Genomic DNA, 27,500 nt, shown 5'->3' with positions numbered 1-27,500 from the left:
ATAAACTTGTAACCAGCATCTCCAACAAGATTATTTATATGAAACATTGTGTACATTATTTTGATAAAACAAATCTCAGAGAAATCCGTATTGGCTTCGATGTCATCTGATAATAAAAATAAATCTGAGTTCAGAAATATCCCCTTTCATTCTTTAAAAACCAAGTCAAGAGATCTTTACCAAAAAAATGTGTAGTTATGTGTTTGGATTAAAACATTTGTTTTAGCCAATATATTGTTGACTTTTTAAATCTGCCGAATCTCAATATCGGCCTTCAGAGAGCACCGACCCCCGTTGACACAGAGGAACACAACCACCTTTAATTTAGCTCACTGTGATTTATTCTCCGTCTGTGTGATCTGACACAACAAAGCTGAGCCACTGACGTAAGAGAAAAATAATTAATCACAATTTCCATTTAATTTCCAATGGAAGGTTTCTGCGTTAAGGCGTTTCGACACCAACCATTTAGATCCGAGTGTCCTCAGGGGAGCCGACATCGATAGCCGCGTACTGCAGGTATGCGCCGCCGTTAGCTCGGGCCGAGCCCCGACAGTCCATCAGAAATAGCGCTGCCAATATTCCTTACGCAATCACACACACGCGAGCTTCGTGACACACCCTTTTCAACTGTAGCCAATTTGAGATATGTGACCGAAGGCGTGCCTGAGTCTTGTGATGAGTAAAAAGGTCACACACACACACACACACACACACACACACATACACGCAGGTTGTGTTGTCCCTTGTGTCTTCTCTGTTGCTACGGGCAGAAATCCTCCTGGATTCTTCCTCGGCCGATGAGCTACACGTCTTCGGCTACATGCTGCAGTCACACATGAGGATAAACCAACAAAGCCAGAGTTCAAACCAACCGCAACACCCAAGTTCCTGTCAAACCTCACTGAACACGCAACCAAAAACACGCTGAGAAACAACGAATATTGTTACTTAAAATAGAATCCACCCTGCATTCATTTCAGAGGAAAACATTTGTGTTCGTTTACTACATGAAGAAGCACGTGATCGGCTTATAAAACACAATAAATTGTTAGAGATTACAAATTTCCAATCGCTCTGGCTCTGAGACATTTTCCCTCACTAAAAAAACTGCTTTATTATAATTAATATTAATTAATTAATTAATTAATATATAATTGTAAAATGTAAAATTGTAAAATGTATATTATTCTTGTTAGCGAGGCACGACCACTTAGATTGGGCGCTTATGATTGTATAACAGACTATTAGACAATGAACCTTCTTCTCATTTGATTTAGCTTTAAAATGACCAGTACGTCCACTTTCTATATACAGCCTGTGGTACTTATATCAGCCACTGGGGACCGTTTTCTATTCAAGTACTTCAACTTTTGATTATTTGAGTACATTTTTCCCGAGAATGCTTCTGTATTTTTACTTAAAAAAGCTGCTAAATTCGAGATTGGGAGCATTCCTGTTGCCAACATGGTGATGGGAGAGCGACTGCTCAGGTTGACATAACTCCTCTTTCTCTTGTATTTTTTTGCTGCTATATTAATGCTCAGAATATCTTTATTCCGGATTTTGAACGTCGCACTTTGACTTGGTTTTTTACATTGTTGTACTTGTAATCAACTGAAGGACAGGTGGATCGATACATTAATGATAAACGTAGAGAGAGACAGGAAGAAAATACATACCTGGCATTCTCAAACCTCCGTGTCAGAAGTAACGCTGTCACTCCAAACCTCAGCGAGTCACAAAGTCAGTTAACACACAGGAGGGAAAAGAAAACACGCATACACAGACTGACTCACAGGAGCTCTAAACTAGGATTCTGGGTTGAAGCCAATAGTGAGAGATGAATATATCGCAATGGGTTCTTTTTTTGTTTTGTGCGACAAGAGGCAACAAGAGCAGCCGCCTCTTCACAACTGATATCAATGCTGGCATACATTCATAACTCCATGACTCCATAGAAAGCGCTTAGAATTTGTTAGAAAAAACCCACCAGATTTAAATCGAGTCAACACATGGCTCCCTAGTTTCCATTGCAGAGGCAGTTTGTGTTCATTTCTATAGAAAAACTGCTGGAAATGCTCTATATTTGCCCTCATTATACTCACTTTCACACCAATTAACATTTTGTGGTTGGATTTTTTTTTTTTAAGGAGCCGCCAATGCTTTACAGATTGTATTAGAGTCCGTCCATCAACATCAGGAACGCATTTAAACAACGAGGCCGAGGCCAATGTTTCCTCCACCTGAAGCTCGCTTCAATTAGCGAAGTAGCCGAGATGCTCGCTTCCCCTCTTTTTTTATGTTGCCCAGTGAAGACAGCATGACAGCATCTGTCCTCCTCGCCCTCGGCGCTCATTCCCTTTTTCTTCCTCACAACAGCCTCCTCCTCCTCCCCTCCATCACTTCTCTTTCTCCCTTTGTGATTAACTCGTGAGGATGCAACACGCGCTCGCACATTCACGGACTGTTGAAGTCGTCTGTCATTGCTCACGTCAATGGACGTAGATGCATTTTTTTTTTTTTTTAATTTTGGCAAAGTCCACCGAGCCGTTTGGAATATTTTCTTGATTCAAAAATAGAATCTCACTGCTGATCTCTACTTTTCGCTCAGTTCTCCCACCGTGCATGCTAACTGTTCCCTGCCAGGTCTGACACATGCAACATGCAACATGCATACGCGCAAAAACGCACACGTGCACGGACACACACACACACACACCACCATATTGACCATTGATTGTTGTGATAACAAGCCAAGAGGTGCTTATAGATAACAGATCCCGTAACCAGAGCAGGTGTCAGGCTGTGTGCACGTGCGCGGGCGGGCGTGTGTGCATGTGCATGTGCACGTGCACAGGTACGGTAAGTTCGTAACAGCACTTCGTGGATCATTTGCTCTCGAAATGTCCTAATCACTTTCTTGTCTTTTCCATCTCTCCCACTGAACAGATTTACAGATTTCATTGACGTCGGCTGGAGCCTGAACATTTGACCGCACCTCAGCTCGGCCTGAAAAAGGAACAGCCTGCTTTTTCTGAAGATCGGTATCGCTTTTGGTTGTTTGTTCTTCGCCTCAGAGGGAAATCCAGGACATGTTCATCCCGGCTTTGCACAACAACAGAAAAATTGAATGTGGAGGAAAATGTCCACTTCCAAATCCTCCCTTTTCTATTATACATTTCATGTTTTTCATTTGAAAAAAACTTGAAAAACATATCTTTAGAAAAAAAAAAGTTTTCCAACACCACTGATAGACTTCAATAACCTCATGAGCCCCCAAAAAATGGCGAAAACAAGCGTGTCCAAGCCGAGCGCATCACTTTTTCCCCTCTGTGTGTTGTACATTTTTCTGGTGAAGATGGTTCTTCATTTGTTTTTTGTTGGGTCTCTTTACAATACATTGAGCTTTAAGGGCCACCGTAAGTAGAGGCCGATGGGTCTGCCCACACCCAAAGCATGCACACACACACACACACACACACACATACACCTTTCCTTGCTTACAGTGGGTCTTCCTGTGGTTGTGGCGACTGGCCAAACACAAACACAGAGCAACAATACAGTACTGCTAATCTGTGATCCTGAGGAACATGGAGTTCTAGAAACACAGCCAAACAGGCACGCACGCACCCACACACACACACACACACACACACACACACACACATACACTGCCGAACTAACAGTTATCCCAGACATGGGCCCGACATCGGCTCAAACGGGGGAAGAACGATGCAGGAGATTGCTGATGGATCTGATAGTCCATGAAAGAGAGGCACACACACACACACACACACACACACACACACACACACACACACACACACACACACACACACGCTGATGGTTGGGATAGACTGGCTGATTGAAAGAGGCACCAGGTGGCGTATGGGAGGTCAGCTGACTAGACTGGGACCCTCTATCAGAATATTAAAGAAGCTGCATAAACTGGAAGTCAAACTTAATGACTCACTTCTCACTGACAACCACAAGTATGCATAATACAGTATAGTGCAAACTAAATTCATGCTTTATGGGAAAAAAGTCATAACTATCAAAGTATTAGAAATGCATGATAATATATATATATATATATATATATATATATATATATATATATATATATATATATATATAAATGATCCAACATTTATATTAAAATGAGTTTCACATGTTCATTCATGATTATCCCATTTAGTCCAATAAAAAGAAGAGAAAAGTGTGAAAGATCTGAGCTGTCAAAGAGCAATTCATTCATCAAAAATAAAGTGTTAGCTTCAATATTCACGGGTAGAACGAAGGTGAGAAGAGCAGGAGTCAGTAGGGTGAGATAAAGGAAGCTTTTGGGTATGTTTTCGGTTTATTACCCGGCTCCGATCAGTAGGATGTGGGGCCTACTTTGGTTACATTGCCCATCCATGATGCTGGTTCTCCAGTAAAATCGGAACCTTGGAACACTGGTTTCAATGTGATAACTGAGGCGAGTGAAAGAGAGGACAAAGCTGTATTTCATTAGTTTTTCATGTAATACAAACTGGAATGACTCAGGGTAAATCTGTACAAAAGGATTACAGAGACTTAAAGAGAAAGGAATGCGAGTCTCACACTGTTTTTTTTCCTCTTTGTCACCATTCTCACATTCCAGTTTACGGTGTGCGAAGCCGTTTAAAGACTGAAGAAGGATGCATGTTAATTAAATGTGGGAAAAAAAAGTGTACACCAAGTTGAGGTTGAATGAACTGCATCCTGGGATATTTTCTGTGTGTCGAGTTACTTCATGTCCCTCGTGTGTGAAACAATAATTACAGTAATAAGTGACATTAAATGCTCCATGTCACATTTTCACACAAGGAAACTACAGTACAGATTTGGTCGAAGGGTTAAATGTGGAGTTTTTTTCCGAGTTGGTTTTTTTGTTGTTGTTTTTTGGAAAACAAAAGCGAAAGCGAGCTCACGAGCAACACCAAGACTTGACTTGACATGAGGGGAGCTAGACTCTCACGGTCAACCTGAAGGAGTCTCGGAGGACCTGGAGCTCCGCCAGGTGACACATGGCGGTTCGGGGAGCCATTTTGGTACAGCCAGCAGAGGAAGAGGAAGAAGGGGAGATGCCGGACAGGAAATAGGAAATGGCAAGGAGACAGAGTTCTGAAGGAGGGGAGAGAGGGGAACGTGGAGCCACATAAAAATATGAGCGAGTGTTATATGAGCAAAAAGAGACAAAGAAAAAAAAAAACATAAAGACGGAAAGCCGGAGGAGGAGCGAGACGAAAATAACAGTGGAACGATGCAGCGAGGTTTCCGCTGCTTCTCCAATCAGTGTGCGGGGGCCAAAGTTTACAGCTGACCAGGGGGCCTCTGGGCTCCACAGGGGCCTTATGTTGACCACCAGTGGGTTTAATATCAGGACATACAGTTTGATTTCGGCTGTGTACAATAAGACCACTTCTCACTTTGTCTGTCGCTCACATTCTTTTTAACTGCCATGTTTATTTATTTCATTATCACCAAGTCCCGGAAAAGCGAATGGATGAAAGGTTGGATGGATAAAAGTATAGGGACAGTATGCAGAGCAAGGCTACACCATATGTTTGAATATTTCTTTTATTGGGGTAAAAAAAGAATGAAAAATAGAGTCTGAAATGTATATTTATTTTTGATTATAAACTAATCTAGGATAACATTTTACAAAAAAAATATCTGTGTTTTAAACTGTGTTTGGCAAGTAATGAACTGCTTATTTGCTTTAGTCTGGTTTTTCTTGACTAAAAAAGCATTTTCTGAGCTGTAAACATTAAAAGAGGGGCTCTCTACTGCATGTAAATAAATAAGTGATTAAATAAATACTGTCAGTGGTAATCAGCGTCTTCTGGCGGAAACTTAAATATTGTGGAAACAGGACGACGTTAAAATCGGGGTCAAACGAGGTTAGTTTAACTTTATACCCTTTTTAGAAGAAAAAAAAATCCATGAATGTGCAGTGAAAAGCATGACGTGAAAAAAGTACATAATCTGTCATCTCTTAAAAACACAGATTGTACAGCATTACTCCCCCGTCCTGAAGTGCTGTCAGCGGTGAAGTGTTATATAGCTGCTGGTCTGAATCTACACACACCTCCATGACGTATAAAGTCATCTGTATCTCCATCACTTCTCTACTACAGTCCTTTACTCACTGGACCTCGAGTTGTTTCCCTCTTCGTCTTCGCCTCGCTTGTTTACATGCTGAAGAAGAGCTTGAAACGCGAAGAGGCTTGAAACACAAACTCTCAAGTGGATCGGTAATGTCGGCGCTCACACAAAGCTGCTGCTCCTCTCATCAGATTATAATGAATCAAAACATGGATACAGTCACATGTTTGGAGCTGAATCAGAGTCGATAACTTGTGTTAAAATAATAAAAAGTGACACACTGTCCGTTCCCAGCTTTGTCACGTGGATATTTGATGATCATATCTTTGAGCTGAATTACTTTTATTTTGAAAACACAGAGGAAAAATGCAAACACCCGAGAACCAGAGCTTTAAAAACCGTACTTTAGCGCAACCCTTTGCGTCCGTGGACTGTATTTGCTTCCTCTCTTTCGGGCTACAAGAGAAAACAAACACACTCGTTCCACTTGGAGACATATTGGGCTCAACACTCGCTCCGTCTCTCAGTTGGAGTGGCGGCTGGAGGTGGCGTGATGTTTGGGGTTAGCGGCGCCGTGGCAACCAGGCCTGCGATAACGTGAACCACGAGTTGGCAGGCCTGAACAGCCCGACCCGACGCCAGAGCTCCTTCTCCCGCCTGTCTTCACCCCGCCTCGGTGATATGTGTTAATATCACCTCTAAGTCAAGTGGATTATCACTCTCACTATCTGTCCTGTGAGTTGTTGTTGCCAACTTGCTCTCCTCTCCTCTCTCCTCTCCCCTCCTGAGTCAGCACAACGGAGAGAGACACAAAGATGGAGCCCACAATAAGAAAACAAAAGAAGAACAGAGAGCAAAAGTTATGAGTGTTCAGGAGACATCTTAAACCAAAAGATGAATTCGGTGCTTAAACATTTGCATCACAGACTCATCATGAATTTCAATAAGAAGCTCCGTTAGGATCCGTGTTTTATGGCTTACGGCAGCAATGCAACAAAGACTTGAGAGAGATTAACATTTGTTGGACCCATTGAGAAGAAATCCTTCTTTTTAAAAGGAGCAGTGTATAAGATTTAGTGGCATCTAGTGGTAAAGTTGCAGATTGCAACCAACTGAATAGTCCTCCGCTCGCCCCTTCTTCTTTTTACAAGCGTGCCGTAGAACTACGGTGGCCTTCAGGTCATGTGACTTTAAAATCCGTGTTTGGTTTGTTGAAACATTGCAGTGCAACATGGCAACGTGGCAGCGCAACGTGGCAGCGCAACGTGGCAGCGCAACGTGGCAGCGCAACGTGGCAGCGCAACGTGGCAGCGCAACGTGGCGGACGCCGATATGCTATGATATGATATCAGCGGCTAATTGCAAGGTAACCACAATCACCTTATAGTTTCAGGCCATTTTATACATTAATAACAACATAGTTATGAATATAATATGTAATTCCTGCTAATAAATCCCCTAGATCACACACACCGGCCCTTTAAGGTATCAAATCATAACGCAGTCTTTGTACAGAAGGAGTTTTTGGGAAACCGGAGTTGTCGTTTTAGGCTTTTTGAGACATTTTCACAATTCAGCGATGACACTGCACACTGTCTGCAAAACCAGATCAAATCAAGTTGAGTTATTAGGTACCTTACTAGTTTGCTTATTTTGTTTTTCTGAAGCTTTCAACTGCAGCAAGAAAACCATGAGATGCAGTTGAAGGCTCTGGAAAAGTCTCACTGACGACACGCGGGTCAAAGGTGATGCAGGTGGCAGTAAACAGTCGTATCTGTCATGTGCCGACTCCGTATTTAGAGAGTAAGGTTCAGAATTTAATAAACCTGCCATGTGCTTCACTAATATTTTTAATAAAACCAAAACAATGACGGGGGAAGATTCTTTATTTTCCCAACCCATAACATGCAAATAACAACTTAGATCTTAGTTTTTCTTATAGATCTTAGTGCAAAATGCAAATAATATCCCTTACGATTGGAAATTAAATCGTAAAAATTAATAATTATCTCCTAAATCAGCTTTTTAAAACACAGATACCCTAATTTGAGGTGAGGGACACTGCGTAAAGCTGACTGAAGCGCTGACAGACAATAACAAACACAGATTGTAACTTCAGATATGATCAGCCTAGAAACGTCTGACTGGTCAGATCTCTGAGCTTCATACAGTCAGAATGTATACTGAACGTCTTAAACGTTCTACTTTGGGTAATATATATATACAACATTTAAAAACGTCACCACTTGCTTGTTCATTTCGGATATTTTATCAATTATAACAGGTTGATTATTCTGGTTCTGTTTTCATTTATTTGAGTATCATTGTACGTGATACTTTATTCTTATTTGACTCCATTTTATTTATAATAATAATAATCATAATATATATGTAATAATATTGAAAAAATAGAGGGGAAAAAAATGATTTGAACACAGGTACTTGTTCTTCTTTTTTTGCTGTGACAGGTGGAAACAGTGTAAGGCAAGACACGTTTATTTGTATAGCACATTTCAACAACAAGGCGATTCAAAGTGCTTCACATAAAACCATGAAAAGCATCAAAACATGCAGAGAAAACAGGATTTAAAACAGTTAAGAAAAATTATAAAAGTCGCAGTGCAGTTGAAGAAATAAAATGCAGTAATTGAATCTGGATCAATTAAAGGCAACAGCAAACAGAAAAGTCTTCAATGTGGACTTAAAGGAGCTGAGGGTCTATGAGGGTCTCAGCAGACCTGCAGCTTTCAGGGACCTTGTTCCAGATGTGTGGAGCAGAAAAGCTGAACGCTGCTTCTCCATGTTTAGTTCTGACTCTTGGAACAGGAAGTAGACCCGTCCCAGACGAGCTGAGTGGCCGGGATGGTTCATAAGGTAGCAGATCACAAACATACTTAGGCCCTAAACCATTCAGTGCTTTATAAACCAGCAGCAGGATGTTAAAGTCAATTCTTTGTTTGACAGGGAGCCAGTGCAAAGACCTCAGAACTGGAGTGATGTGATCCACTTTCCTGGTCTTAGTGAGGACTCGAGCTGCAGCGTTCTGATTGACTTTTTACAGAAGCCTGTGAACACACCGTTACAGTAGTCAAGTCTACTAAAGATAAATGCATGGACAAGTTTCTCCAGATCCTGTTGAGACATAAGTCCTCTAACCCTTGATATATTCTTCAGGTGATAGTAGGCTGATTTCATGATTGTCTTGATATGGCTGTCCAGGTTGAGGTCTGAATCCATAACGACACCTAGATTTCTGGCTTGGTGTAATGATGCAATCTGAAGTGTTGAAAAGAGATTTGACCGAAACTCGACAACGCCTTGTCTGTTATTCTTGTGTATCATTGTGTGTGCGCGTGTGTGTGTTTTGGCAAACTTTTATGCCACGTCACACATCATCAATTACAAAACATATTCCTGTTGAGATAGATGTTGGTCGACAGGTATTACAGCCGACGCTAATAAAAAAAAAAACAATACCAAAGTTCCTCCTTCAAGCGCTCGACGGTAGGTGGACAATCGCATGAGGGCATGAGGGCATTCCAGCCAGTTCATCCTCCCTCTATCAACACGAGTTATATTAATAACAATATGAGACGCTGGCTCTCAGATAAACACAGCGTTTGTTTGCCATGAATCATACAACTTCTCAGAGCAATTATGACTACCGGGCAGCAGCAGTGACAATGTACTACTGTGTAATACACACACACACACACACACTGACGGAGAGAAAACACACATCAATGAGGAGACAGAAAGTGGTGAACTCTCCCTCCCTTTCACACACACACACACACACACACACACACAGACGCTTTTCATGTCACACTTGCCGATCTCCTTTCTCTAAAATGGCCAAAAGCTGGAGCCAGAGGAAACGGTCGTGGTCTTTCTGTCTCCTGGTGTTATTTTTGGTGACCTGGCCTTCGCTGTCACCATTCGGCTCCATTATACTAGAGGACCTCAAGTAAACGCGTAGTCTGATGGAAGAAAGAGGGTCAGATGGCGTCCGATGAGGGACGCCTCGGGGCTCGCAGCCTCCAGGTGAACAAACAGGTGGGGATGACACGTGCTTGTCGGCGCCCCTCAGTCACGGCCCTTTGTGAAAGACCCCCCATCAGAAGTCAGTGTCACAAGAACGTGCGTCACAAGGCCCAACTCCACCTGCCAGTTAGGATCCGTGCAAGCTTTTGATCCTCAAAGAGGCCGACCATTAGATCAGCAAAATAAAATGACAAAAAGCGCTATCCCCAAAAATATCAACAATGTCCATCATATATTCGTCCAATCGCCTGAATCCATTACCGGTTCAGGTCATGTTTGGACCTTGTCTGATGAAAAAATCTGATCTGAAAGTTTCAAATAATCCATTTGAATCTCTTGATTGAAGCCATGTTTGTTAATCCCTCCCATGTTTGGTATTAAACATCTTTTTTTTAATGATCTGGTCGTTTAAATTAAGCATTTCCCCCACGTGAGATGGCAATACTCTCCCTTTGACATGCGTGATTAAGCAGCTGTAAAGGCGTCACAAACTGGGACCAGCTGGAACCAGTGCAGCGCTATTACGCAACATGAGGCCCATGACCTCATCGCTATACTTGGGAATAATCAACAATCCACAAAGCAGGGCGGCACTTACGGGAAGACACACTTACCAGACAATAAAGAAAGTCAATAAAAAAAATAAAAAAGCATATCGACAAATATATAAATCATGTTAAGTATTTCACACATGACAAGTGGCTTGTACTTCACAATGCAATTCAATGTGTGACAAGCTGGTTTCAGGGCTAATCATTATCTGATGCATCAGCTGACTAGGCATACAACAAACAAACAAAAACAAAAAAATAGATGCAGTTTTTCAGATCCAGCAGAACTCCATTTGGTCATTACCCAGCTGTAATCTCCTCGATACCACAAGGTCTAGAAATGTCCTGACCGGGCAGTCTGATATCTTCTGTAATGACTGATTGGTGATTGTCTCTGTAAGGAGGCTTTTTTTTTTATTCTTGTTCTTTTTTTTTATCAGTTACCTTAACATGCAATGCGGTTGTGGTATTTCAACTGTCTGGCAAGCATCCTCTATGCAGAAGTAAGATGTCCTGTATGACTCTGCAGGAAACTGAAGCTTCATGTTGACAAACCACAGCTTTCATGAAAAGAGGAAAAACACTAAAGTGTTGTACTTGTCTGCCTTTATGTATAATTGCATAATTAATTGTATATATTAAAGCTTAAATTAGGTGTCCTTAGAGGAGTAAACACATTAGCTATAACAGAGTCATTATGGAATAGCCTCCACCTACTTGGGTTTTAGTATAAGTTACACATTTTGGATATATTTGTGGTCATTGGAATCAAGTTGTATAGGCCTTTGAGGTTGTATGAAAGTAAAAAAATGTCCAATTTAATTTAGAATTCAAACCAGTGACGACCTGTAGCAAACTGAATCAAAACCACTTACTTTAAATAAGTCTAAAATGAACCAACCAACCAGTTAAATGCACTAAAACACACACATTGTCGCAAAGTCTGCACATGGAGCCCTTTTGGCCGCGACAGTGATTTTTCATCACCCCGCTATCGGAGCAGAGACGCCGGCCAGAGAGACGCCGGCCAGGTCACATGCGGCGCTGCGGCGCCAGGTCCCCGGGGCCGGAGAGGCCGGCAGTCAGCCGACCTGTGGACACCGAATACGCGCCGGAGCCGCGCGCGGATGAGCGCGTGAACAAACTGCAGGGAAATCAAAACGTCTTACCTCTTTTTCTCCTTGTCGGCCGTCATGTTGTCTCTCCCGCTTGTTGTAATTCCGGTTTCCGTTAAGTCCGACTTTAGAAAAGTCAAAAGAAGCAACACGTGTGTGTGTTTTTTGTATTTTTTTTTTATATCGACGTGCGCGGGTCAGAAGTCCTCTGACTGGTCATGTCATTAAAACCTGTCGGTTAGTCCATTAAAACGGGACCGAGGGGAGGTGGGGGCTGGAGAGGGCTGGGTTGAGGTGGTGGGCGGTGGGTGGGGGTCGTGGCCGCACAGTCTCAGAACACTGCCGAGGATTGCGCAGCCTCTCGCCCGCAGGAAAAGAAGCACCCTTCACGCCTGGCTGGTCGGCTGGAGCTGCTGTGGCCACACGGAAGCCGCGCGCGGAGTCCTCCGCTTGTGCAAACTTTGTTTCCTCGCTTTGCCGGTCTGACAGACGCGCGAGGCTCTCTGCTCGGTCTCTGACCTGCAGCTCAGCTGGCACCGTGAGAGCCGGCCTGTCCAGGTCCGCGCGCGCTGATTGGCTGGAAACGCCACCGGGAGCCGCCCCCCTCTCCCCTCCTACCGGCCCCGCCCTCCCCCTGCGCGGCATCTACTCTCCCACCTGACTCAAAGTGCAGACGGCTGGAAACGACATCAGCGTGGAGGTCCGTTCCCGCCAGTAAAACGATACAAACTGGCCCAGAGGCTACAATGTTTACACGATGATGACATTTTGAAACTTTTTTGAAAACTCATATTTGATTTTAAAGGAATATGCTCAGTGTTTTGGGAAATGTGTTGTGATTGAGAGTGGGGTAATAACGTTACTGTTGGAAAAGAACATGGCTGCCTCCACGCTGACATTTTCCAGGATACATGTTTTTTATTTTTCGATCTCGAGATGTATCATCTGTCAAAAAACAACAGGGCATTTCTGCACAGACGTTGCATGTCATAGTACAACTTGTATATAGTATATGTGCAAGTTGTACTATGACACACACACTGTACATATGCACAGTGTGAGTGTAGCAGCCATAGAGAGCAGGGTCATTTATTTTAAGTCATCTGTCGTGATAAATGTAGTTAAACGATGAGATTAAAGTACTCTCCTCATGAGCATTCATGCTTTTAGAGCGCCAGACCTTTGTTTTCCATTCATCTACATATCTGGTATAAGGGGTGAAAAGTGAGACAATAGGCCCCTACACCTCTCCGACCAGCAACTCATTGTAGTTGTTGTGTGTCTCTTTGTGGTCATTTTGTTTATTTTTCCATTTTTATAATTATCGTAAGTCTCATTGTGTCTCTTTGCAGCTGTTCTGCATTTCTTTGTCGTTGTTTTGGTATTTTTTTGTGGTCGTTTTTGAAGGCCGTGGGGGGCCCGGCCACTTTGGGCCCTTGGGCCTTTTCAGTACTCCAACCATGATTCTAGTACTAGATATACTACACCATGCACAAGGTACACACCCCCATAACACACTTGAGTATTTCCATTTTATGCATCTTTATCAAATATTATACTTCTTCACCACTTTTGTCTGGCAGATTTAGTTACTAGGCAGCTTTACTAATAATGCATCAATTTATGATGATATAATCCAATAATATATATTATGATAAAATTGTCTGTTCTACATAATAAGCATTTTTTAAACTTTTTTTTAGGAATAAGTAGCATCTATAGCTGTGACGTTGATTGCAAGAAGCTAAATACCTCTCCGCTCATTCCAATTACATACACTAAAGGAAATGAATTATATTAATTAAATATTATAAGAGCTGATTTTAAATATTTGGTTTCACCTGACTGATCTGGAAAACAAGACAAAGCCTGGGGTAGAAACTAAAACACACGTTAAAGCAGCTCAGCCTCAGACTATAGTGTTTAGTTTCCCACCAACAAAAGCAAAGTTCAAAAGCAGGTCTCACCACATTTTTTCGGAAACTGAGAGGCAGATAACTTCTCCTGACATTTAACGTCCCTTGGCAACCTCTCACAAATTATAGATGGAGAAGATCACTGTGAATACAAATCTCCTCCTTGGTGGAGGGATTTTTCTATACTGTTTGGTAAAATCAAATATTTTTTACTTTTTTTTTTTGCATTTCTGAGTAAATTTTAGGCTGAGGAAAACATTTAAATGTAAATTTCTCCATTAAAAGGTAAAACTGTAGCATTTAACAATTAAGGCGTTTTGCAAGATTCTGAAGACATTTTGGAAACAGGTTTTAGTGACGCCTTTAAGCATTGTTTTATTTAATATATGTTATAATTAATATATAATTAAAATAATGTAATATATGTTATAATCACTATTTATAATGCTTTACAACAGTAATAATAATATGCATCACTTAGTTGTAATACATTCTAATATTTTATAATGCAGTATAAAACAGATTATTATTATTATATATATGTTACTCTAAGTGATCATTTCAAGTAAAGTGACGAAAATGTCTATTTTCTAAGATACTTAAGAGTATCTTATGAGCACATTATAATGCACATAATAATAAATACTATTATATATATATATTACATCCATGATAATTAGAATACAGTATTATCCTTGCAGAACAATGACCAGCAATTCATTATTAAGGATTTTGGAACTGAACCTTATAAGTCATCATAAAATGCATTTAATATGATTATTGTTATAAAGCATAATTCATATTCATGAGTGCTTATAACTATAATTATGAAGTGCTATTAGCAGACTATAATGCATTATAAGTATATTTGTAATGCATTACAGACGTGGGCATAATAAAAAAATGCTATTGATATTTCCGCTGAATTCACAAAACATTTCACCTTCAGGTGTAAAAAAACAAAAATTATGCAAAAAAACAAACAAAAATGTATTTTCTGACATTATGATATTTAATTTGTTTCAAAAATTAAAATACATCTTCACATCTTTTTAAAATACAGTACATTTGGCACGCAGCGTAAAAGAAAAGAACAACTTTGACATAAACACAAATGAAGCACATAATGAAAAAAAACAGGTGACAACATTGTATACATACAAAAGCTTCACAAATACAGAAACATGTACATACAGCAACATTCTGCATATGAGCCCAGGAAGATGAATGTTTGATACTGTAAGATAAATCATAATACTGTCTTTATTGTTTGAAATCAACCTCAGGCCACAATTTACCTTCAACCTGAGAATAGAAAAAGGAACTTCCTTCATGGTTTTATTCTTTTTATTCTTGACGAAAGGGATTGAGGGTGGAACACTTCGAAATTGAATTTGGCATTTTGCATTGAAGGACTTCCGGGAAAGAACATCATTTCTGGGTCGTAGTGGAAGAAACTGTTTTAAATTAAAGACAAACACAAAGATGCAACACAAGACACGTTAAGACAGAAGAGAAGAAAAGAGAAGAGACGTGACGGACGGCAGACACATCCGTGTTCTGAAAGTTGGCCGGCAGTAGAAATATGTCAAGTCTGCACCGCTGTCCACGCGTATGTGTTTGAGTGTGTGTGTGTGTGTGTGTGTGTGTGTGTGTGTGTTTAGAGAGTCTTCTGTATCTAATACATCTTCTAGTCCCACTTCCTGAAATATGTTGGAAATAACGATCACTTTCATGTCTTTAAACTAACTGTAAAGTAGTCTCCTCTGTGCCTGTCTGTGGACGGGGCTGAAGGGAAACAAGAAGAAGATAAGAAGAAAGAAACAGAAGAAAAAATAGAAAAAAAAACAACTTAACAAACAACTAAAAAAAATATTGCACATGGAGTTTTCTTGAAATGTGTTTGGATTCTTTTTCCTTTTTCTATAAAGTCCTAAACTTGACCTGTGACATGGATCAACACCTCTGAACACCAGCTTATTGGACCTCCATGTCCGGGCGGCGCAAAGAGGAAGAGGAGGAGGAGGAGGAGGAGGAGGAGGAACAGAAGGAGGAGGAGGAGGGTCAAGTCACCCATTAACTAGATCATCTAGTAAAAAAAAGCAGCACAACAACATGGACAAAAAGATGCTTTAAATAAAAAAATACAAGATAATGCACAAACACAGACAGACAGACACTCACACACACACACACACACACACACACACACACACACACACACACACACACACACACACATTCAGAGCAAATACATTCAGTTGAACACATGCAAACACATTCACCTCTGTGTACGATCCACCTCTCTGATGTGGAGTCAAAAGTGTTGGGTTGTCAAGAAACTGTAGGTCCAGTACACACACACACACACACACATTTCAACGATCAAGTGGTCATGAAGAGATTTTGCTCCAGAAGGTGCAGCAAGAGTTTCAGTAACAGTAAGGATTCTTTTTTTTTTTAAACAGCTCCTTTGACATTTTAGACTTCAGCTCTTGATTTGGCTTCACTGGACAACTGTCCCGATGTCACACATGAAGTCGTATATATGGAAAAAACAGGGCGTTAACACTGCAAGCATGTCTCACTACAACCGAACGCACCCAGGGGGGAGCTACTGGAGGCCTGTTAGCTGACGGCTAACGGTACCGTTTTGGTTATGAATGAAGAACTTCTAATTCCATCACGCTTTCATCAGAGGGAAGAAAAAAAAGCTTATTTCTTGCATCTCCTTTTATAATGAATGACCTTCTTTTTTTTAAATACAATCATTGGTTTAACATATATCTATTTTTTCATTCACATACAAGTAGAGGGAAGAAGAAAAACATTCTTTAAACACGAAGATAGACACAGGATACAGCACATCATGTACAGAAATGACAGTCTTGCTCTTCCTAGAGGTACAGTATGCAACTATGCATGCATGCACACTTGCACTCACATTATCTCGCTCACACACACACACACATACACACACACACACACACACACACACACACACACACACACTTACATGCCGCAACTTTGCCCATGTATCTACTTCAAAAGACCCCTCTGAAAACACAGAGTTTGTTTTTTTCCGCTGCTTTAGAAATGCATCCGGACCAAAGGTAAAGGGCCATTTCTTACAGTTTCCGACCTGCTCTTGCATGCTGCTAGAGCATATACCTTAATGGCTTATACACATACGGACAAACGGAGAGCACAGAAACCATAAAGAGAGAGATACCGATGGTCTAGTATAATTCCTGGAGTGGAGTCAGAATCTGAAGAAGTTCAGCAGGTCTCGGGCCGTGTTTTTCTTCAAATATATCTTTGCTCGAAGATTTTTTTCCGGCGTGGTGGTGTGTATTAATGTGTTAAATCATCTGTGTCAGAGTGTGTGTGTGTGTGTGTGTTTAGGCCACAGTCTCGTCTCCAAAGTAGGAGAATCCTTTAAACTCATCTTGATTGATCTGCTTGATGATGTTGGCTTCCACCGGCGTCAGGTTGGGTTCTTCTCGTGTAAAGTCCTGGTCAAAGTTGTTCACATCCCTTTTGGTTTTCTGGAAGGCAAAGAACAAAAGAGACGGGTTTCAGCCTCTGGTGCCTCTGGTCTAAGACGAGATTCAACGTTTAGTCGTTTTAAAATGAGCTTTTTGCAAGAAAAAATGTATAACGTTATTCATGAGAACATTTCGTCTTCAGTTGCTGGTCGAACCAGAAGATTCACACGTGAACAGAAAAGTAATAATGCTCATATTGTAGCCCCTTCAAACAGAATACATTTTTCCCACCATGATCAGGTGTGTGTGTGTGTGTGTGTCTGTGTGAACTCACGATGCGAGGTTTGAATGGCGGTCGGAGCTTCCTCTGCTCCAGCAGCGTCCAGTCGATCTCCCTGAAGAACACGTGGAGCTTAATGGCCTCCTCCAGACCCTGAGCCGCGACGCAGCCCAGACGCTTGTTGGGACTCTTGGTCATGAACTGAGAAGCGACGGAAAGAAAGCAAAGAGATAGAGAGACGGAGAGAAAGACGAGGATTTTATTCTTGTGAAAGATACATAATAAAAAATGATGGTTTGTGCTAACAAACCAGCACGAGTAGAAACAGTCAACTCAATATCCCTTTTTTTCAATTGTTACAATGTAAAAAATTAAAAAGGAGATAATTCTGGGTCTTAGAATGATACACTCTTTAAAATGCCTTCTTCATCTGACATTTTCGGATGGGTTTTCTGCAAATTTGAAAGCTGGATGATGAGTGGTGAACGAGCTGCTCCGCTATTGGATTTAGCTGAGAGAGTTTATTACGTGACCCGAAGTCCTTCAGTTGGAGGACATGTCCTATCAGGGCTTGGTGTGCTGGTTAAGTGACTGGTCAGAGTCCAAGACATTGTCCAACATAAACACACACACTTTCCCACAAGGCCTTGCAGTCAACAGCCAAGGTAAACGCAAGGCTTGTGATGGAAAAACTGGCCAAACAAATAAACTAACGGTCAAGTGGCATTACACACCCACACAACCAAAAACACAGAAGAAAGTGATGGATTATAGCGGAAATTGTCCAGCGTTCTTCCAGAGGCAACATATGACAACGAGAAAAAAAAGCTGCATCCTCACTCACATGTGACTCTGAGATTGAGACAAACGCAAAATTGTGGATTCTTATGTTGGATCTGGAACAGCCCATTAGTCCACTAGGGCTGGACATCATTCAAATTATTATAACGTGCAGAGTTTCAAAGCTCATAACTTAAGAAAGCAAACGGTAAAAAAACGAAACAACGAGGACACAGATTGTGCTCATCGAAAGATACTTTAGCAAGTATGGATCTATTTTAAAGAATAATTGGTTTGTCAGATGAGTTTGAAGGTCTCCATGCAAACATATCACCAATTATGTTATGTTAACATATCATACAAGCACAAACCCTGTATTTTTGTCTTGTGGGAGTATGGATTTTGTTCCGACTGGACACAAACTGGGACCAATCTATGTTCAGATGGACTCTTAGTTCACAGCTGAGTGGACTAAAACGTGCTCACTATGCTACGTGTTTGAATGAAGAGCTAGCTGACCGCTTTAAGAATGGACACAGCCTCCTTGCTGAGCCAGACGGGATAGAGGACGTCGTCGTGGAGGATGGACTCAAACAGGTCGTCTTCATTATCGGCTTCAAACGGCGGCTGACCGGCCATCATCTCATACATCAGCACCCCCAGAGCCCACCAGTCCACTGACGGGCCGTAATCCAGCTCTTGAAGGATCTGATCACACGTACAAAAATAAGAGAGGCTTACAAACAGGTAGTCAAAAAGCACACATACATTTTTACCTATGTGAAACTGTGCAGGTGTGTGAAGTTCTGCGATGTAAAAAACGTAAAATGTTCTTCTTTCAACTCCATGTTAGCGATGAAAAATCAAGCATCGTCTGCAAAGAGTCGAACGTGGGCAAATAAATGATGTGTTTCCTGCACATGTGTGGGTTTGTGGGTTTGTGGGTGTGGATGTTGTTCGTCTGAGGTCGTCTGAGGTCACCTCGGGTGCGATGTAATCTGGCGTCCCACAGAAGGTGGTGGTGCTGACTCCGTTGAGGATGCCCTCTTTGCACATCCCGAAGTCCGCCAGCTTGCAGTGACCCTCCTCATCCAGCAGTATGTTGTCCAGCTTCAAGTCTCTGCAGAGCCAGAGTGTTGCACAGGTGAGAGGAAGGATTAACAAGAGGGAAAATGCACTATGCACACTGGGAGGAGTGACATTAATCAAGACGTTATTAGACATTGTGTTTTTAAAAGAATATGCCTTGTGAGCCATTCAATGTTTCAGTTTATTCTTGTGAAACAAATGCTTCTCATAAACGGACCACATGTCTCTGAGGCGGGGGAGACAAACATAGAAGGAGAATGTGAAGAGAAAGTTGAGGGTTTAATGAGAGAAAGAGGTGAAGGGGCGGGGCAATAAGAGAGATAAGAGAAGCAGTGTTGAGAGACGACAGGGGCGTTTATGAATGCTGCAGATCTGGGCTTGATGGTTGATGGCCACAAAAATGTCAACATCTCCTTCGATGTAGCCAATGCAGCCATTCAGCCCGAAGGTGTTTTTCAAAGTGCAGCCGCCCTGACAAGCCAGGGAGGAGATAGAGTTTGTGTGTGTGCGTGTTTCCAAAGTCAAGAGCTTATGCAACTGTCCTGTTCTAGTACGCTTCCAAAACAAAGAAGAAGAAGGAAAAAAAGAACAATCCTGTTTGCGAGCTGCTGTGATTTTTCAGGTGAAAAGTGTGTACTTTTCTGTCCCATCATGCCTTGCTCTGGCTGGGTATGGATTACATTATTGCACGAAGGTTGTGTGAATTTTTTAGCAAAATGACATTTTGAAAATCTGAATCTCTTTCCTGAGTTTAACATACAATTTAACGTTATGGCAGGATCTCAGATATCGTGCAACGTTAAAACAATGCTATGAACGCTGATGCACCTCAAGTCTCAAGGAAAAAAAACATGACATGTCAGATGCAGCGGAGCTTGACAGTTGGCTTCGAACCAAGTTTTCACTCAATAGTTCATATTTAGGTCCTGAGTTTCAATGTTTTTGAGCACGCAAACTGCATAACCGTCTCTCTTATGAATGAAAATCAATGCAGTGCAAGCTGTGTGCGTAACGTAGCTATTTTGATGAGAAACCATTCGCGCTTTAAGCACAAGGAGACAGGCAATCTTTCATTAACAGAAAACAAAAAAGGTTCAACGCAGCACCTGTTCTATATTCCTGCAGATGAAAAATTAAACCGCCGACCGGCTGCCTGTTTACATATCTCACCGAGGCGATTCCCGGCGCATTAAATCTGAATTGCCCGCCTGCAGCAGGGCAGAAAGACATAGCATACGAATTTAATGCATTTGTGATTGAATTCAAATGACTGCTGACGCTAATCTTTGTATTACACGTCACCTCGCTGCAGGGAAATTCAATATTAAGTGGCTACAGGTGTTCAGCCGCACTAATGGAAAGATATGTATTTATGTGAAGATGTCTTGTTGGGGTTTTGTAGGATGAGAAGGAGCCTAATAATCTATGTTGCGTAGCAGGGAATGGGTAACATTTTCATTATCTTTCATTTTCTTTGTTATAGCCTTAATGTATTTATTGTAAAATAATTGAATCAGTTTTCTTCATGCTTTGATTCTTTACTGCTATTACTAGTGTATATCTATATAGTATTTGTATGCATGATTACCTGTGAAAGAGTTCTGAAAATCAATGAATCTTGAGAGGATTCTGTGCTCTGAACCGACAAATATTTTGTCTGGTTTATTACCAGTTTGGCCTAAAATTACACTAGTTTTTTCATTTACAGGCACAGTTTTCTTTGGATAAGAAAACAACACAAATTTCAGATTAAACAAATAAAATAATATATAAATATATATATAATTGAATCAGTCCATGGGCAGAAAAGAGAGTGTTAATTAAAATACACACAAACTACCAGGACCAGGTCAGTCTTGGTTTTAAAGCCATTTACAGTGATATAGGCTGAGAGCGCTGTGGTAAGAGAAGCAGCTGGTCCAAGGGGTTCCCTGTCTCGTGGTTAAACCCTGAAATGGAAGAAAGTGGCTCAGCGTGTTGCAGTAAAAGCCCCACTGACCCTGGATCAGTGTCACATTGTGCTCCGAGGAAACAACCGCCATGTTTGTTTTCTTTGTGTTAGAAAATCTTTAATATCGCTTAACAAATCCTGTCAATAAACAGGAGCTGCTGCAGAAGGAGTTCTCACACACACACACAGCAATCAGGCTCAATTGAAAAGCATTTCCTGTGTTTCATGTTAATCTTGAGTGATTTTTCCATTACGTCCTGAGAGACAACCCTAGTGCACTATGACAGCTAACCTCTCTCTCTCTCTCTCTCTCTCTCTCTCTCTCTCTGTCCAAACTGTCATCGCGTCATGATTAACATGCGAATCCTTTTTTTTTGTGAGATCACAATAACCTTTAACCACCAAAATCAAATCAGTTCATCATTCAGTCGAAGTGGACTTTTATGCCAAATTTGAAGGAATTCCCTCAAGGCGTTTCTGGGATATTGCGTTCACGAGGATTGCCGTCCCAGATGGACATATTGAGCACTGACCATAATCAAGTGGCCTTAAGATGCTTTGTGAGGTTCTTAGTCCTGTTGCTTTTTCATTGAACAGACATTTTACTGGGTCACAATTCCCAAGGCAGTGTGATGAAGTTCTGCTTCAGGGAAGTTGGAAAGAGAAGTGAAAGTGCAACAACGCATTTCTATTGTCTGAAAAAGGATTTTCGCTTGTTGAAATGAGGGCGTTGTGGCGATGGGAGCATCGAGGAGGAGCAGACGGGAGGAGAGATGAACACCAGGGGAGTGATGAGGAGGGAGGGGCGGAGAGGTGAGGAGAGGAGAGGAGAGGGAGGGGAGACGAGGAGGGGAGGAGGGAGAGTCAGGACATAATGTTCCCAAAACACTTGTTGTTCCTCTTCCTTCGCTTAACAAAGAGAGAGAGAGAGAGAGAGAGAGAGAGAGAGAGAGAGAGAGAGAGAGAGAGAGAGAGAGAGAGGGGATCAGGTAGCTCAGTCAAATCAGCCATCATTTATGAACATAGAGTGTGTGTGTGTGTGTGTGTGTGTGTGTGTGTGTGTGTGTGTGTGTGTGTGTGTGTGTTTTCCTTGCCAACCTCTGACAGAGTAACATTCACTATCAAAACAGCATGACTGAGAACACAATGTTGAAAGACCGATCCATTAATCTCAATATTTGAAAGCGTCGACTTGGCTGGAGTCCCTCAGAATGTATTTCAACCTCCGTGTTGGAATTATATCTTTCTGGAGGCAAGCAGAGAATTGAAAAAAAGAAAGAAAGAAAATAAGTATCTTTCTCATGGTAGTTCCTTCTTGGTGGAGTGTGTGTGTACCGACAGAGTAAATATGATCCATCTGATACCCAAATAAAGGCCAATCAACATTGATGCACAAACAGCTGGAATCCACTCATCAGTCCAGTCGAGTGAAATTATGGCTCTTTACACCATACTGTGAGCACACAGGTGGACGTATAAAGATTCTTTGACGTTTCTTTCGCTTTCGATGTTTATTCCTACTATGAAAAAATCATCATCATTGGAATTTATTGGTGGTCTGAATCCAGCAGGCCTCTGTCTGTTACCTCGATTGCTCAGTAAAAACAGAGGCCGGGGTCAATTAGAGGTATTTCTGGTAATAAGACACCCTTCACATTTTAAGACTATATGAGGAGTTTGACTCAGAGCCAGGCTTCTGGGTGGAGTGTCACTTTAAAACATAGCGGTGGAGCCAAAAACTATTAAAAAAACAATCACAAAACAGTAAAGCTGGCGGCTTTTGGCTCTAACCTTGATGACTGATTTGGATTCAATTGTGCCAACCCAAAGAAACACGTACACATACAAATGGTGTGATTATAACCCCCCCTTCCATTATTAACACCCTCAAAACAGAAACGTTGTGAAACAATGAGTCCTGGTCCAGCAGGCACCAGCAGGACTGGACTCTCTCAGATCACGGAGCCAAAAGAACTAAACGACACGACAGGGTGGAAGTACGTTTAGTGATTTTAACTTTTCATCTTCTTTGTGTTTCAAGGCGTTCCATACCATTTTATTCCATTCTTTTTTTCACGTTTTTTTTATATCCAAACCTCAATTGGGTGAATGCTCTTTGTGTTCATGGTGGCTTGTTTTATGTATGGTGCACATTTCTTGTTTTATGACATTAATAATCAAACTTTGGAAGTGGTTAGCATCTGAGCTAATTCGGTGTCACATTAGTGTCGAATAAAGTAATTATCATTGAATTGTTTTTACTTCTCTTTTTTACATGTTTTCACTGAAATGATTACATAGAAAGTTTCTGGATTTGGGTTTTCCTCTGTACTCTTCTCTGGTTTGAAGCTATTGGTCCCTGTGATACAAACAGGACATTGTTTTTAAGTGTGACTTGTAACGCATGAGGCTCATTAAACTGTCCTATTTATTTAGAGACAAAAATAAACGGCAAAACATTGGAGCTTGGTTTCTTTCCTCAGTTTGACAGTCTTTGATTGGCATTGATTTTCTGTTTGTTTTGAGTCACCGGATCTTGGTCATACTTCATGTCCTGTCTGAAGGCCAAAACAAAACACAAAAGAAAACCTTACCCGGCAATATTCTGATCAGATAAAACCAAATAAGTTATTAAACCCTCCGGGGGGGAAAAGGTTGGTGTCGAAACAAGGCCAATAGATTCACATTAAGATTACAGTCAGTTTCTGCTGTTGTGTAACGATACAGAACCAGTTCTCTTGATGATGGATTGTCATCCCTGTCTCTGCCCTTCAGTTCACATGTTCTCCTCTGCACTGTGAGGAAACTGAAGCTCCCGGGGGAATCCCACTCACAAACATATTCGGACAAATATGCAGTGTGGAAGAAGAATATCTCATCTTCTGTCACGCTTAACAAACCTTTAACTTCTGCACACATACACTGTTTATGTCTTCCATCACATCCCCTAGCCTGTTTCCTCATTCTGGGGACACTTTGTCTGTTTTCATGACTCATAAAAGCATAAAAGCACTAGTTGGGATCAAAGCAACCACGTCAAAGCAGTCAAAGCTGAATTTTGTATTTTAATATGTAATATATCATTTCAACAAGGACCAAAAAAACACATTACAATCGAACACCTGCTCATTTGGTAATGTGTTTCATATTTATCGGGTACTACGAGGTCAAAGGTCAATAGATTTACTTCAGGTCAGTGATAATAATGTTCGTCCACAGTTTAGGTCTGCTCAGGCATTAGACTGTTGTCACTTTAATGGAGACACATGATGCTCATTTTCAGGTTGACACCAGAACATTGTCACATGCCCTAATGTCCAAAACATTATTTATTTTTCTCATGCCCTCTGTGTGACAATATGTATATTTAATCTGTCACCCCTTTGTCTCAAGCGCTCCATTTGTCCCGTTTTTAAAGTTTCTAACTTGATTTTAGGGTTCAAGACTGAGAATTAAGTTGAGGTCGGGGCTAAAGGAATGCTTGTGTGTTTCATAAATACCTTGATGGCGAAAGTATAAAACAGGTGAACGGGAAGCGTCATGACATAAACGCAACCACGAGCACGCACATGCACACGCACATGCACACGCACACGCGGCCCTCTTCAGTCCTCGCCGTCCTCACGCAGCACAGATGGCGGGACGAGAAGAATCCAAACACCCAAATCAAGGCTCTGATTCGTGAGGAGAAAACACCGGAAAGAAGACCCTCACTTTCCTCTCATCAAAGTTATTTCTGGGAGCAAACGGCCCGAAGTCCATCCATCACAATGGTGTTATGATTCCAGCGGCGAGCTGCTTTTCGTGGCACCAGCTGCGTGTTTGCTATTGACTGACAATGATATTATGACTGAGGAGTCCGGAGAACGGTACCTGGAGCAGAAGGACGGTGATGCCAGCTGCAGACCAACACAAGGCACTTCAGGGTCAACAGAGTTTTGAGTTTCATAAGCAGAGAAAAAATCATCAGTTGTTTTTTCAGTATGATTGAACACAAGGGCATTCTGCGGACACGTGGCTTTGTGTTCAGCTTCCTGGAGGGGTTTCGAACCGACAACAGCCATGCGCTAAATATCTCAATCTGGAGAAAACGGACGACTTTGTCTGACCGACAGGAAGTGATGAGAATGCACGAAACCGCAATAAATTCAAGGTTATTAGAGCGAAAATAGCCAACTATTCACATCATTGTCAAACGGTTTCCTTGCAGCCCGGTGACAAATGTTGCAAGACCTCATACCTGTCCACCTAATTATGAAATATTCTATGGCAAAGCCATGACACCCCCCCCCCCCCCTTACTCTGCTTCTGATTGGCTGGTAGGCGTTGCATTTGAAATCACCTTTTTGCATATGAATTATTAGACCGGAGAAGAAGTGTTAAACGTACTGATTTGACAACAGCAAAACTATATAAAACAATATTGATAACATTTTTTATAAAAACTGGTGCAGAATAATCCACGTCTCATATGTTCACTCTTTCCCAAACACATGCATCTTTGGTAAAAAACACTTCAGACGTCATGGAGGCTTGCGAGAAAAAAACTATTTTCAAGGTAACAGGGCGAGTAATTGATATACAGCTGGTCACTTTGTGGGTGAAGTACTCCTTTTATGTTTATTTTCTTTTTGCTCTGGGAATTCTCTTATATGCGTTGTAATGGAGACGCATATCCACAGTTGGAAGCTCCAAATCAAATAAGCAGAATGTTCATGCTTGGCAGCGATTAAAGAGACAGAGTCTGCTGTAAGAGTGCAGAAGGATGTGCGAGTGCAGCAGAATACCGTGACGCCAATTGCATTAATATGAATGGGGGAAAAAATAAATAATCCAGATGTATATATGTACTGTACTGGTGACCTGTTGAATGTTTGATGCTCAGACGGTCGGCACGGTTACCTGTATATGACTCCGTGCCGGTGCAGGAACATCAGAGCGGACGTGACCTCGGCCGCGTAAAAACGAGATCTCGCCTCGTCGAACTTCCTCGAGCGTTGAATCTGAAACATGAGGTCGCCTCCGTTGACGTACTCCATCACGAAGAACAGTCGGTCCTGGGGAAGAGCGGAGGAGAGAGGCGCTCGATCAATACTGGGGCAGACGTTTATTGATTAGATAAGTGATTAGATTTGAATTGTTTACTTTTACGAGGCGCCAATAGTTGTAATTTCTAAAACTATACCAACATTTGGAAAATAAATTCCTGACATCTTAAGAATGTGGTGAATGTGTCTTGAATTATGTCCATTATTGCCACAGAGTTAATGACTTCAATAAAGTGTCGTACAGTATTCTTTCCATATCACAACCTCTAATTGAGAAGTACAAATTAATTTGAAAGTGTTTATGAATTCAAGCAACATTTAACAACATAAAAAAACTTTTATGTCTCACAGAATACCTTCAATGTGAAAACACACACACACACCAGATGACTAAGTGGCCAACATAGATTGTTTCCACTTCCTGTGACACACACACACGCACACACACACACACACACACACCGCCCCGAGACTTCTATTCTCTCGGTACTGAAAATGGGCTCCGGGGGAAAATGCCCCCCTTCCTGAATTCCAGTTTGCTTTCTTCATATAGGAAATTAAAGAGAGAGAGAGAGAGAGAGAGAGAGAGAGAGTGTGTGTGTGTGTGTGTGTGTGTGTGTGTGTGTGGAGGGGGGGGTCGAGATATAAAAAGCTTCGTATATAAGAACCCAGGAGCAGTCCCTCCCAGACATTGTGTGTTCGTCCCGTTTCTCGCATGCATCCATTCTCAATATTAAATCTCTGCTGTGGTCATTATTTTTTCATGAAGAGACATTGCTGTTTTGTTTTTTTGCCTCTTTGAACACCACAAGCCGCTTGCCATATAGTCTCATTATATTGGAGGCAGACATCTCTCCAGCAGATATCTTCAAAACTATGCATAAATAACCGCGACAGGTAAGAGAGAAATATGAACTTCTACCGTTCCTTTGAGCAGCAGCAGGGGAGGAGCTGGTTTCCTGAACTGAAATTCCACCCATCAAACATGAAACAGTCATCTTTATAATTACGGTTACAACAATCCTGTTTCCTCACAGTGTCATTAAGGGGAACATATTCCTGTAATCCTGCACTTTGTTCCTGCTCTTCCTCTGATGGAAACA

At 41.5% G+C, this 27,500-nt stretch overlaps 2 protein-coding genes across 2 annotated transcripts in view; both read right to left on the bottom strand.

Annotated features, from left to right (window-relative positions):
- The window catches only part of epas1b (endothelial PAS domain protein 1b), a gene marked incomplete at its 3' end in the record, with an annotated part of 38,231 nt that extends 26,272 nt beyond the window's left edge, over positions 1-11,959 (bottom strand). Inside the window, exon 1 of the mRNA XM_079230008.1 lies at positions 11,900-11,959. Within this exon, the coding sequence (XP_079086134.1) occupies positions 11,900-11,925 (26 nt within the window). The 5' untranslated portion in view covers positions 11,926-11,959. The remainder of the gene's footprint in view (positions 1-11,899) is intronic.
- A 5,203-nt stretch (positions 11,960-17,162) lies between these two features.
- The window catches only part of LOC306746882 (protein kinase C epsilon type-like), a gene marked incomplete at both ends in the record, with an annotated part of 48,991 nt that continues 38,653 nt past the window's right edge, over positions 17,163-27,500 (bottom strand). Inside the window, 5 exons of the mRNA XM_079229864.1 lie at positions 17,163-17,309; positions 17,584-17,730; positions 18,829-19,017; positions 19,291-19,429; positions 26,252-26,406. Of these exons, the coding sequence (XP_079085990.1) occupies positions 17,163-17,309; positions 17,584-17,730; positions 18,829-19,017; positions 19,291-19,429; positions 26,252-26,406 (777 nt within the window). The remainder of the gene's footprint in view (positions 17,310-17,583; positions 17,731-18,828; positions 19,018-19,290; positions 19,430-26,251; positions 26,407-27,500) is intronic.

The sequence above is a fragment of the Taurulus bubalis genome, assembly GCF_910589615.1.
Source record: "Taurulus bubalis genome assembly, chromosome: 14".
Classification (NCBI taxonomy): Eukaryota; Metazoa; Chordata; class Actinopteri; order Perciformes; family Cottidae; genus Taurulus; species Taurulus bubalis.
This window is presented reverse-complemented; position numbering and strand designations above follow the sequence as displayed.